The sequence below is a fragment of the Scomber japonicus genome, chromosome 8 (assembly GCF_027409825.1).
Source record: "Scomber japonicus isolate fScoJap1 chromosome 8, fScoJap1.pri, whole genome shotgun sequence".
Taxonomy (NCBI): domain Eukaryota; kingdom Metazoa; phylum Chordata; class Actinopteri; order Scombriformes; family Scombridae; genus Scomber; species Scomber japonicus.
Window position 1 is genome coordinate 12363090 of NC_070585.1, and position 12659 is coordinate 12375748.

A 12659-nucleotide genomic window follows, 5' to 3' on the forward strand; every position below is an offset into this window, starting at 1 on the left:
AGTGAATAAGCAGATTCCTAAAATGTAGCCTCAGTACTCCATGATTCGGTCACTAAGTGTTACCAGAAACTTCAGCTGAAAAGACAAAATGCTATTTTTGTTCCTGATATTCAGCAGCATATCATATCTTCAAAGGTTTTTTTTTGTGATCTCACAGATATTTCCTACAGGAATTTTAAAATAGACGTTTGAATCCCAACACTTGCAGGACTATATTATGCTCTTTTACTTTTTCTTGGAGCAATCCAGTATATGTAATCTGCTACTCAGGCTGGGCATTGGCAAAGGCATTTTTAGAATAATCAGATTTTACCGTTGGTTTACCTCCTGGTGAACATTTTATCCTTTCGGGCAAACAGCAGACATCTGTGGGTTTCTATAAAAATTCCTCTGAAGGTACAAATCCACTGCTGAAAAAGATAGTAAAAAAATAAGTATGTTTTTCCCCAGAGGCTCACAAGGGAATACAGAGTGAGGTACAAAGTGTTGAGGTCACAAATGGGACTATCCAAAATGTCAATGTGAATCTTTGAGGGTATTATCCACTGCACTTCACTAAACTAGCCCAGGTCTGATTCTCTGATTTCTACATCATTATTTCCATTGAGTTTGACATGGCTGAGCAAAAAGCAGACTTTCAGGCCTCCAGTGGTTCCCATTAGGCCCCAATCTGGGTCACTGGCTTCAGTTCAAGGTGCTGACCCTCTTGTGCCCTTACAAACGTCATGCACCCGGTGAGCAATTGAGCAAAGAATAAATGAATGTACTGAGTGGTTATGCAGTCTGTGTCTTTGTCGATTGAGGCGTACAGGGGCTTGGAGGGGGTGTCGACGTTCAGCTGCGTTCTCAGAGCGATCTTTTTCAACCGGGCGTCCAAAGTCAACATTCCAACCAGCCTACAGCCATCAGAATGCAGTCTGAGAGTGAAAGCCAGAGGAAATGGAGGGAGATGGAGAGACAATGACAAAATGAGTATCGGCAGAGAAATACTTTTTTCCCCCACTGAAAAGCTAAGGTTTCACAGGTTTGGCTCTCCCATCTCTGGAAGCCCACATGCCCACAGTTATTCATCTGGGTAGACATCATCAATTACCTCTAATTAACCAGATGATGGTCTGGTGAGCAGAAAATGAAGGAGGTGATTAATCACTCAGAGCACCTCCAGGCCTACTGCTCAACCTAAAAAAAGAAGGATGTGAGTGAGAAGAGCTCCTGGATCTTTTGTGCTTTTTGTCCTCGTGTCCAGAAACAGAACATGTCCAAATACTGTGGTCCACAAACTGGGTAAAAATATAGAGACTCCACTGAGGATTGAATTGGCAATATCCATCCACTTGACAGTTCTAATGGACAAAACACACCTTTATTCTCATGCTTGTACATTACGCTCTGTAGAGTTGATTCGAGAAAAGGGGTAATACTTTGAGAAATGATAGTCGTGCAGGCTTCAAGCTCCAATCTTTTTATTAGATGGAGAGAATTTACTGCCTCTGCTGAGGTGTAGATTTTCTCTTATTTGGCTTGCCTGTGTCATGCCTCTTCTGTGGGTGAGTTACTGGCGGTTTGGGCAATGACGTAATTGTGGAGAGGTCCTGGGTGCACAAACTTGTAATTCAGTGAGGAATTTTTCATCTGGTCACAGCTGGCCGGGTCTGTCTTTATAAATAAAGATGTTAGTCTTCAAAAGAAGAAAACAGAAGGAGAGGAGAGGACAGGAATGAAATATTTGAGTAACCTACCTACTTGGAAAACCCTGATATTCATTTCTAATCCCTTGAACATGACCAGGGGTCAAATTTCGGTGCTGTTTACAGTATGAGGTTCTACAAATAGGAACATGCTGAGCATGAAATAATTCAAGTCTTGATCCAGGAAAATATTATCCCGACTGGAGGAATCCAGAATTTTTCTTCCAGACTGTGTTTTTGGGACTCATTCAAGGTCTGTTCATGAGTCAGTTATAAGATTACTGCATAAATCTCTACAGCCATATGCAATTCTCTCTTTTTCAATCACTGTCTCCTTTGTTTATTTTGATTAAATTATGAACATGACTATGTATACCCAGCTTTAGCATAGTAATTGTTCATCTTTTTCAATAAAATGTAAACAACATAAAGAGTGCAGATAGTGCAGCACTGCTGTGTGCACTGGAAGTCAGCTACTTCTGCCATCAGCTGTGCCTAAAGTGAGAGCTGTGAGTTTCAGTGGCACAGACTCGCCCCATGAGTGCTTTATTACCTCATCTTCAGAGGTGATTTATGGCTCTTGCACAGGCCACTCTTCTGGGCTGTTTATATCTGCCGGAGATAAAAGAAAATCATGGCTTTATTAAACAGACAGAGTGGACCTGTTTACACAGCAGACAGCATCACTGGAGAGTTGGAGGAGGCCTCTGTCACATATCTGATCTGCCATTTCAGGGGCTATAAACTGTCCCATGTGTACAGACTAATTCCATTGTCTTACAATCTGCTCCTGTTGTTGACAAGCAGACATTTCATCATCATGACTCATATCCTGGAGACTGCATTTAGTTTTGCTTGGATTTCTTTAAAATGTTTTAGTCTGGATCCATTTGTTATGCTTTCTCACACATTACTACCCTCAGAAGAATATCATAACGATTCAAGACTATCTCCTGGAACACATATGCCAGTCTCCTCTGATGTCGACCCAAAGCTCCCTCCCAGGCAATCTCTGTCTAATAAAAACCTGTTTCCTTATAGCTCCATCCTGTGGTGAGAATGAGCACAGCACAATTCATCACAAAGAAAAGTCAAGACACACTTTTAACAGTATCACATTATTTTATTAGCCAGTACAGAAGATTAACTGTGTTGTAAGGCTCTGTTTTACTAAGTTTACACACTGAAAACCAAAAATGACAGCGGCTTACAATACACACTGACAGACAAGTCAGTGAATCCTACCAACCAAAACAATGCATTTAAATCAGAAATAAACCAGTGGTCTTAACACATGAAACTGATGAACACTTTGTACTTAATGTAATTTACAGAGGTTCTTATACGTCCTCTCCATAGTGCCATGAAAGTTACTGTGTGACTTCAGACAATAGTAAAACGATCCTCTTTATTTGGGCTGGTGTCACCTTCGCCCCCAGAGAACAAGGTTGTTGAACAGAATACAGCACAGAATCAGTAACTGCGATGACATTGTATAACGTTTGCAATATTTACTAAAGCTGAAGCATGCGAGTTAATACGATACTATTGTCTGCAGAAAAGGAGGCTGACGAGAATATGCAAGCGCAGAAGTGTGTGTGTGTGTGTGTACTGCACAGTTGGGAAATGTATGAATTGTTCTTAATTATGATTTCCGATTCTGCTCATCTTTTATTTTCGATAAAGTTAAAAGTTCTCTGATCTCTTTGTTGTAACATTATTGCATTCAACAACTTCTTTGAGCTATTAGCTATTTGCTACATACAGCAGAGGCGAGTATTCCACAAAGCAGCACAACACAATGAATGAAAGACGATGTACTTGTAAGAGTAAGAGTGGAGAGACTGGTAGGTTTAAAGAAAATAAGCTTATGTGATTAATCGTTTTACACATTCCTGAAACAGCAGAAGTAGAATTTTTCTAACAAATTAAAACTTGACATTTTTAAATAAGATGTAAATAAATGTTGTTCTGTTTGCAATTTATGTTAAGTTTGTAATAATAGTGTTTTAACTGAGGAGCATGATATGGTGGAATACAGTATATTATCATGTTTACAGTACTTTGAAGTACTTCTCATGAGGTCAGGTTGAACTTGATGCTTGTATCAGTTAGTGTGTAGTCATCCTGTGTTATAAACTGGGCAGTACAGGGAGCTTTAAATAATATATTTCAGAATGTGTCTGATGAGGCAACTTAGTGCTGAAACAAAAACAACAACAAACTCCCTCTGGATTAACTGTATGCCAAGTAGATTTCAAATAGTTCTTTCATATTAATAAGCAGAATCAGAAATCATTTTTAAATACCCCACTTAACTCAAAGAACCCAACACTAAGACTGTGGGAGTGTTTGAGAGTAAACTGAGCATTGATGTTTTCATGTTCAGGGAGCGAGTGGTCCGAGCCTAAACTCTACGTGGTGCGTGAGCCAAATGGCCTCAGTGGTGGTGTCAGCTCCCTCCTCGCTTGGCCTGATGGGAGCTGCGAGGTTGCGGAAGTCGTGCCGGACCTTAAATGAAACAGTGACATCGGCATCCTCTTCTTTCTGAGGGATCACTTTGATGAAGAAACCAATCTTGTTGGATTTCCTGAAGGCAACAACACTGTGGAGGAGAGACAAGAGGTAAAAAGTTACCTCACACTATTAATTCTGTGTGTGCGTGTGTGCGTGTGTGTGTGTGTGTGTTTTGTTAACTTACTCTGGGTCATCCTGGAAGTCTTGAGGTTCGGCCAGTTCGTCGTACTCAGCAGCCGCATCCTTTCCCGCCAAGACTAGCTCCTTGCTGGGAACTATGACCTACAAAAAAAACAAGCAGCTTTAACATTAAATCCTTTCAGACCGCCAGAGGTCAACCAAGATTTTAATCTTCAGGTTGCTCTCCAGTTCTTTTGAAACATGTTAATGTGGATTTATATGTCTTAAAAGGTAAAAAATATGAAACTATTAATTAACACGGTTTTGGCTCCTCTCTGCAGCCAGAGACGGTTGTATAAAGCTTTCCAGCTGTCTGAGCACATTTCTCCTCTGGAGTCAGGATTACATTTCAGTGTCATACGGTTGAATGGACCAACACAGTTATGAAATTTAACTAGTAATATTGAGGTACCGAATAATCATATCTTCAGCTCTCAAAGCATCATTAGCAACTCTTTGCAAAAACTTATGACCAAAATCATATTTGGACAAATCTTGATTAATGCTTGCACTGCTCAGAAATTAAAAACATGTTTGCATTTTGTGTGAATATCGCTTGCATAATACACTGTAAATGTAAAAGGTGAGCGTACACAGCCTTTGGAAGAGCTGGTTGCTGAAATCAACTGAGCGTGGCTCAATGTGGTTCACACAGCCCTCCAGGCGTTTGAATATCAGATCAAGCAGAATGACACAACTGCACAATGTGTTTGGCCATAATGCGAACGGAAATGGGTCATGAAGACGCTATGTTTTGGCCAGGAGCTCTTCCATACCCAGCCTGGCTTATGACTTCATCACTAAAGAGGCCAAGACAAACAGCCTGTAGTCAATGAGAAGCCTGGGAGTGGCTGCTGGCAACAGGCAGCTCAGCAGACCGTCTTCCTCAGGAAGGTGGCACCCTTCGCTGTGCGTTTGACAGCTGACAGATGGAGGTGAAATGGGACTCTAACTGCTCTGCATATGAGATTATGTGAAAGCTACCTATTGCATAAGGAGCAGGCAGTATGAAGGAGCCGACCATCCTGCACACTCTTAAAGTTAGCTGGTAAGGCTGAGACTGAGAATAGTGCTTAATATGAAGTGCAGGACTTGAGAAGCATGTGATGAGCACCTTGCACAATCTGTAACTGTGCCGCCCTTCATTTTCTGTTTTTAAAGCCATAATGCTCTTTACTGCTGCATCCTCTGAGGAGCAAAAGAACCTCAAAACAAGTTGGCTGACGCACAACTCTGACGTACTGTTGTCTAAAAGGCTAATGGGAGGGGGAGGAGGAAGAGGGAGATGGTTGACTGCAATCCCCAACCTCACCGCTAGATGCCACTAAATCCTACACACTAGTCCTTTACGTCAGATAAAAGCAAGTCCAAACATCTCTCTTTATCCTGCGACAGTGTCAGTAAAGGTAGGAGCAACACTGATCACTGTCAATGTTTGGTGGTGGTTAAGACAATAATGACTTTTATTTGTACTGTTTGTAGGAAAGTAAAATCATCAAATAAATAGTTTAATACCTTGGCAGTGCTGTTGATGTCATCAGGATCTTCCTCCTCACAAGAGGCCAGTGTGACATGGGTGATGTTCTCCACTGGGTTGGTCAGGGTCAGCAGCACTTGGCTTTCCTAAATGAACAGGCAGAGGAAAAAGGATGCTGTTTAACCCAAATTACCTTGTAAAGCTGATTGAGTTCATTTGTAAAGGATTTTTGTTCAGGTGTTGGTCGCATCATTCTTTCCCTCATTAGAGAGGTGAAGTCAAACATATTCTGAGGAAAACACTCGCTCTCACCATCACACACTGCAATATTGGTCTCTGTTCTGATGTTATTGTTATTTTTACATGTTAACTGTTTATGTACTATTTCTTAGTGATTTATTTAGTGTTTATATGGTCCTGTTCTTGAGTATGTGATACAGTTTTATAGAAAGGCTGCAAATCAAGTTTACCTGAAGGGCAACAGTGACAATAATGTTGACTTGAGCCAAAATAATGTAGCTAAAGGTGAGTCACTTAGGTCTTTAAAAGCAGCATACAGTCCTTGAAGGTGTCACTGAAGATTATGAAAAGAATAAATAATGTATAGACTGACCTTCATGTACCGGAGATTTGGAATGGACATAATTCTCACTTCAGGGATATAACTCCTGTGGGAGGAATACAAAGGACAGAAAGTCCATCAGCATGCTGTAACATTCAAACACACTTATAACTCTCGAGAAAAGCATTTAAAACTAAATTTGTTCAAAAGCTAAAATGACAACAACAACAAAAATATATATATATATATATATATATAGTTGACTGCTCTGGAGAATATTTTCCATGTAATATACCATAAAAATATTTACTTTCACAAAGTCACTCTTGAACCTTTTGTAATTTAAAAAGGAACCATTCACAAAGCATTAACTTTTTTGTCAGAAGACAATTATAATCATGTAAGATAAAAATACAAAAAAGAGAATTTTCCTTTAAAAATAACAAGAAAATGTTTAATATTAAGCTTTACTTTTGCATTAAGAGTTTCCTGAACATTAGTTTGACTAGCAGGACCTTCATATAATTCAAGTGCATCAGGCTTCAGGCTGATTTAGACGTTTTATTAAAAACTGACACTCAACTACATAATGAAAACAGATGTTCAGGACCGGATCTGATGACCAATACTCACACAGCCACTAGCTGAATTTTAAACTTGATTGAAGTTGGATTAAATTCTGGCTTGCTCAAGTTGTGCTCACATTTCTGGAGGAGTAAATTAAGAAAAATATGATTATCTAAATGTGATCCACACAAAAACAACATCCTTTGATTGAGAGGACAGTAAAAGTCTCACTGACCCTGCAGCGCAGTGAGCGCTTCATCAGGAGGTGTTTGTGCCTGGGGTGAAGCTGAGATGCTCCTGCAGGCTGGAAGTCAGGCTGCAGAAGCCGCTGGCGCAGGGTGGTCACTGAGAGGAGGCAACAAAACTTCCACTCAACCTCAATTATAGACATACTCATAAAATCATCAAATTATAAATGTTGGACAAACTCTCACCCTCTGGTAAACTGATGGGCCTGGTATAACAATCTTCAGGCAGGGGCTCCACCTCATCAAGGGCCTGGGCAGGCTCGATGGTGATCTCCTTCTGGTCCTCACCCTCTTTAAGGCTAGTGAGGAAAACATGTATTGACATCAACAATTTGATTTCCCTTATAAAGAATGCCATTTAATATAGACAGATGGTTCACTCATTTCAACTCCTCATCTGTAATTAGCAAAAAAAAAGAGACTTTTTTTCCAGAATTCAGTAAAACTGTTTTTTTATGAATTTGTAGAAGTAATTGAGGTAATCCATCACTGTTGACAGCTTTACTTTGTCTTGAAGTTACAATACAGGACTTTTGACTTTTAGGATTTAAGACCTGGCTGTGCAGCAACTTTAAAAAAAGCAAGAACCAACAAAGTCACATTATTCTTTAGTGTTTTTCTTGTCTGTTTTACATTTGTCTCCTGGGTATGATTTCTTGAATTCTTTGTCAATCGCTTATTTATTTTCACATGTTGGACTGGGTTATTGAACACAACATGGACAACAGGTTTAAAAATGATCCCCACTCACAACTGCATGACTACACAGTGCTGATGATGTAACTCTGAGAAAGGGTGATAGGGGTGCTGTCATGGATCACATAAAAGTCTAAAGCTAAGTTTAAAGGCTCTGCAAAATGATTTTCATGGCATACTGAAAATTCATGAAACCAATGATTGCTCAAAGCTAAGAAATCAATTGAATCTATCTAACTCACTAATAATATATATGCATGTTTGTATATATGTACTGCATGTACAATGTAGTTATTTGGTTGAAACCATGGGAGAAGTTGTTCAAATTTAAACAGGTTTTAACTAGAAAACAAATGCGAGCAAATTGAGTGGAGTAAGAGCAGTAATTCCAGGTGTATAATAAAAGATGACTCACGAAAGACCAGCCAGACTTGATATGGGAGCTCCAGACCTCTGCCTCTGCAGTCTGGTACCCAGCCCGTACTTTTCCTGAGTAAGTAAGAAACATGATCAGTCTTTATGCCTGCTGAATATGAAGAATTCAAAAAACCATGTATGTAATTACTTAATCTACGACTTTTTTTCTACAGACTACTTTTAGCACTAAGTCAAAGGGAACTTCTGACAACTGTTAAAAACAGTGGGAAAGATATTTGACATCTAAATGAACAATAAAACAAGCCAAATACCATTTTTTTTTTGCCTTGTGATAAGAGACAAAAACAGGAGCCTTTCTGCCAAATATTAAATATATAAATATATATTATATACAATATATAAAGATTCACGACTTGGTTAGTATGAAAGAATTTGGATCTAGTCACACTACTGTATTTCTTCTCTACTTCTAACTGTAAGAAAGACTCCCATTGTGTGGATCTGGGTCTGATTTACCCAAGGAGACATTCATGTGATCTGTTATGTCACTCAGTAACAAATTAGACATGAACAGAGATAAAGAGAAGACAGAGCTCCTGTAAAGACGAGACTACCCAAGTTGTGAAAAATACAACTCACCACCACATGAATAGTGTGTTGCTGGGGGGTCAAAACCAAAATATCAGAGTGCATTAGCAAAGAAAAAGAGAGAATACAGAACCAGGTGAAACCAAAGTGATTAAGCAAACATTAGTGGCAAATGGTGACATGCAAGAGCAACAGAAATGCATCAGTAATGGGAAACAACTGCAGTGCATCACAGCTTAAGTGTTTAAAAATGGTATAGATACACCATGTGAAATATCAGTTTGCAGTACTGAATGTTAAATATTATAAGAGCAGAATGCAGGAGGTATAAACATGTCAACAAGCTCAAGAAGCATGAAGACCATGTCCACCCCAAAGCTAAACATATTCCAAAAAACACTTTTCTTCTGTTGTGGCCTTCCAGCCACGCAAAGCTGGTGTTATTATAACTGAAAATTGTGCAGCTAAGAAACATGCTTAAGAGTGGTTATATGTCCGAAAATGTGGATCTCTTGTTAGAGTGTAGACGAGTAAAGCCAAGTTTTCCAAAAAGTAAATGTATGACATTGCAGGCATTACAGGTACTCTGTAGCAGTAATGTTGACTTTATATTGCATAGGTGTTGTCATTAATATGCCTATAAATATGAAGACATTAACATGCAGTCCAGCTTAGGAATTACTATACTAGAGTGCTTAACAACAGAAATGAAAAAAGAAGAAAAATATGTCAGTTTCAATGACCAGATTGGCTATACTGAAACACTTTATGTCACACATGTAAACAGAGCTTTCAGATTTATCCGCCTTTGTGTGGACATGTGGCACTCCAACCAAAAACTACTGCAGCTGATATTCAGAAACTTATTCCCACCTGTTTTAGTTTAAGGTGTACTAATCATATAATACCCTCAATAGTGCATACACTGAGTGTAAGTTAAGATTTAGGTAGAATTTCTATATCAAACCAGTCTCTTAGAAACAAATGTTGATATGTTATTTTACAAAAGTATTTTCACATTTTGTAACAATTACAATGAGACAACAGGCTGTTTGACATTTCAAAAGCTTACAGAAGAAAGTACAGAGTTTTCAAAGGGTTAAATTCTACTGTTCTCAAAGGGAGCAGAGTACCGAGAATGCCAGAGGCATGCACTGTCGCCTCCTGGCCAGCTTCTTCCTGTCTCTCTCCTGCTTCTCTCTGTGAGCCAGCTGCTGGTAATACTCAATCAGCTTGAAGATCTGTTGGAAACAAAAAATCAATCCAGAGATGGCCATTGATACTCTGTGCATTTTATGTAAACCCTCATCCCACCTTAAAATAATGTCCCACCACCACCACCAGCATCCTAGCACAGCATACTGCATAGTCACATTTGAGTTCAGTAAATAAAATCTGACTATTAACTTTTATTACAGATGATTGTTATCTAATATTTGTTAATGTGAGGTACATTATAACAAACAAAAATAGGGCATTTCTAAGTCATTTGTTTGAGGGACCATTGTTGTTTGTGAGGCACTAAGCAACTGCTTTGTTTTCTTTTGCCTCGGGCTGGATATGTGTGTGGGGAAATTATGAAGAGATGTCTATTTTCAAATATAGTAATGTGTGATCAGAAAACATGTGAGCAACTCGAGAGAATTTCAGTGACCACAGGGGAGAAACCTACCCGCTGATTATGAGGGTTCTCTGGCTCCTGCCATCCACCACTGGCTGCAATGAACAAAATGCACCAACACATTATGATTTTTTATAACTGATATTTATACAGCCATAAAGAACAAACACAACCAATACCTGCTATATTTCTGAGCAGTACTAATGAATGGAATTGCAACAGGACTTTAAAAGAATGTGGTGTTTTGATGCATCTTATTCCTATTGTTAAACATTTGGAAATTCTGTAAATATGACCAAATCAATGTGTCTACATTATGTTAGCACCTACCAACTGATTTGTCAGCCATTCCCACATCCCTGGAGGTCCAGCGGCAGAAGCCACAGGCCAGATAGTAGGCCTTCTTCATCGCAGTTTTAGTAGGATCATCAGGCAGAGGAGCTGGGATGTTAGTGGCCCGGGTGGACAGGGTGTGCATGCAACATGGGCAGTCGAAACAGTTGGCACACCTGGAGTACATAGAAATGGAGGAAGGGAAAATAATTACATAAACACGGCAAAGTAAGGGAGACAAGACAGCTAACAAACTCATTAATGACCTACATGACCACTTTACTGATATATGGCCCTCTCTACAGATCAACAGGATAGTTAGTCTCACCTGTTCTTTTTCAGTTTTGCTTCAGCTGATGGCATATTCTCCAGGCAGCTCGGGCAATAGTGAGAGTCCACCTGATCAGGGACAGAGGTACAAGAGAAGCCATGAAACTTAGCTAAATGAATAATTGGGTAGCAGCATCTTCATATTATGCAGTGGAAAGTCAAAGTAAAAAACTTTTATATCTTGTTTTGTTAGTTGTTTTTTAAATGAATAATTAATGGTATAATGAATTGAAAGGGGGAGACAAAGACTTATTGCCTGTTTTTAATTTCTTCTATAAAAAACAAACATAGGTGAGTTTTCTTAATCCAACTTTGATTTATTTGGTTAATTTAACTAAATTTACACTTTCTTAAATTCAAATCTTTGTTCCAGTTTCATTTTGATTGGTTTCAAATGTAATTAAACGTATAATCGTATGTTCTAAAGGAGGAATTAATCAAAATGCGCATCCAATTCTTTCATTTTCATCGTTTTCCTATATGTTAGAATCAAAATCCATAACGTTAGCATGTATTTGGGCCAAGTGGTGCGATGACAACACAACTGTACTGATGGGATTATTTACGAAGCAATCTTGGAGGAAAATAATCGCAAATTTGGATCCAAAATGTACAAAAATTAGAGACAACAGACGAGAAGTTGTCACAGAGGAAAAATCTAGGCTATTTGACTCTGGGTGTGGTGTCTATGAGCCACGTTAACAAGCTGCATTTTGACAAGGAGATAACTATCTGGGGTAAACTAACACTAGAGCAATTTTAATTTACTGTTCAGACACTACACTCATTTTAAAATCCTTTATATCCTTTTATAACAACCAATGTTTAGCTCCATTAGCAAGTCCTAGCATGTAAGCCGCTAGTACTAACGCGAACTGCAGCGGAGGTTAAACCGACGTTTACAGCCAATGAGCTACAGAGACTGAGCAGAACACTTTGATTGACAAGCGGCTCAACCATACAACACCAGACATGGCTCCACAAATCCCGCCTACCTGTCAACGCTACTAGCCAGCCGGCTAACAACAAAGTAGCTGCTGACTTAGCTAACAGCGAGCTGACCACTACTAAAGAATAATGTGAACGTACCTCATGAGACACACATTCCAGAGACCGCAGCTCGCTACAGTATCGGCAGAAATAAAGCTGAGATATGGGGGCTCTGATCTTTTTCTCTCCACGAACCAGATAGACTACTCTATCTGGCTGCAGAAGGGACGCCATCTCTTCACCAGAGCATCCGACTGCTAGCTCCTTGACGGCACCGCTGGAGATGACGTCACGGCATACAGTCTATGGGTCTAACAGAGCTCAGAGTCGACCTCATGTGGTGAGTCCTGAAACTACATAGGGGGCTCAGGGCTGACCTCATGTGGTGAGTCCTGAAACTACACAGGGGGCTCATAGTCGACCTCATGTGGTGAGTCCTGAAACTGGGCTCCACACACGGATGGATGGATGAATCGATGGATGG

The 12659-nt window shown here is 39.5% G+C and overlaps 1 protein-coding gene across 1 annotated transcript; it reads right to left on the bottom strand.

Moving 5' to 3' along the window:
- Positions 1–2796: 2796 nt before the first annotated feature.
- dctn4 (dynactin 4) lies at positions 2797–12437 on the bottom strand. The gene is made up of 13 exons (XM_053323504.1): positions 12275–12437; positions 11184–11254; positions 10853–11031; positions 10574–10617; positions 10035–10142; positions 8351–8424; positions 7426–7538; positions 7227–7336; positions 7058–7131; positions 6476–6530; positions 5901–6008; positions 4390–4487; positions 2797–4293 (listed from the first exon to the last, which is right to left on the bottom strand). Exons 1-13 carry the CDS (start codon positions 12407–12409, stop codon positions 4074–4076), a joined length of 1389 nt encoding a protein of 462 aa, XP_053179479.1. The 5' UTR covers positions 12410–12437; the 3' UTR covers positions 2797–4073.
- Between the last annotated feature and the right edge of the window lie 222 nt (positions 12438–12659).

Excerpts from the sequence above, each read along its gene's own strand:
- dctn4 (XM_053323504.1), bottom strand. The coding sequence starts at position 12,409 with ATGGCGTCCCTTCTGCAGCCAGATAGAGTAGTCTATCTGGTTCGTGGA. Across the intron at positions 10,618-10,852 it reads AATGGCTGACAAATCAGTTG|CCAGTGGTGGATGGCAGGAG; the intron begins GTAGGTGCTAAC and ends TGTTCATTGCAG. Across the intron at positions 6,009-6,475 it reads CAAATCTCCGGTACATGAAG|GAAAGCCAAGTGCTGCTGAC; the intron begins GTCAGTCTATAC and ends CTGTTCATTTAG.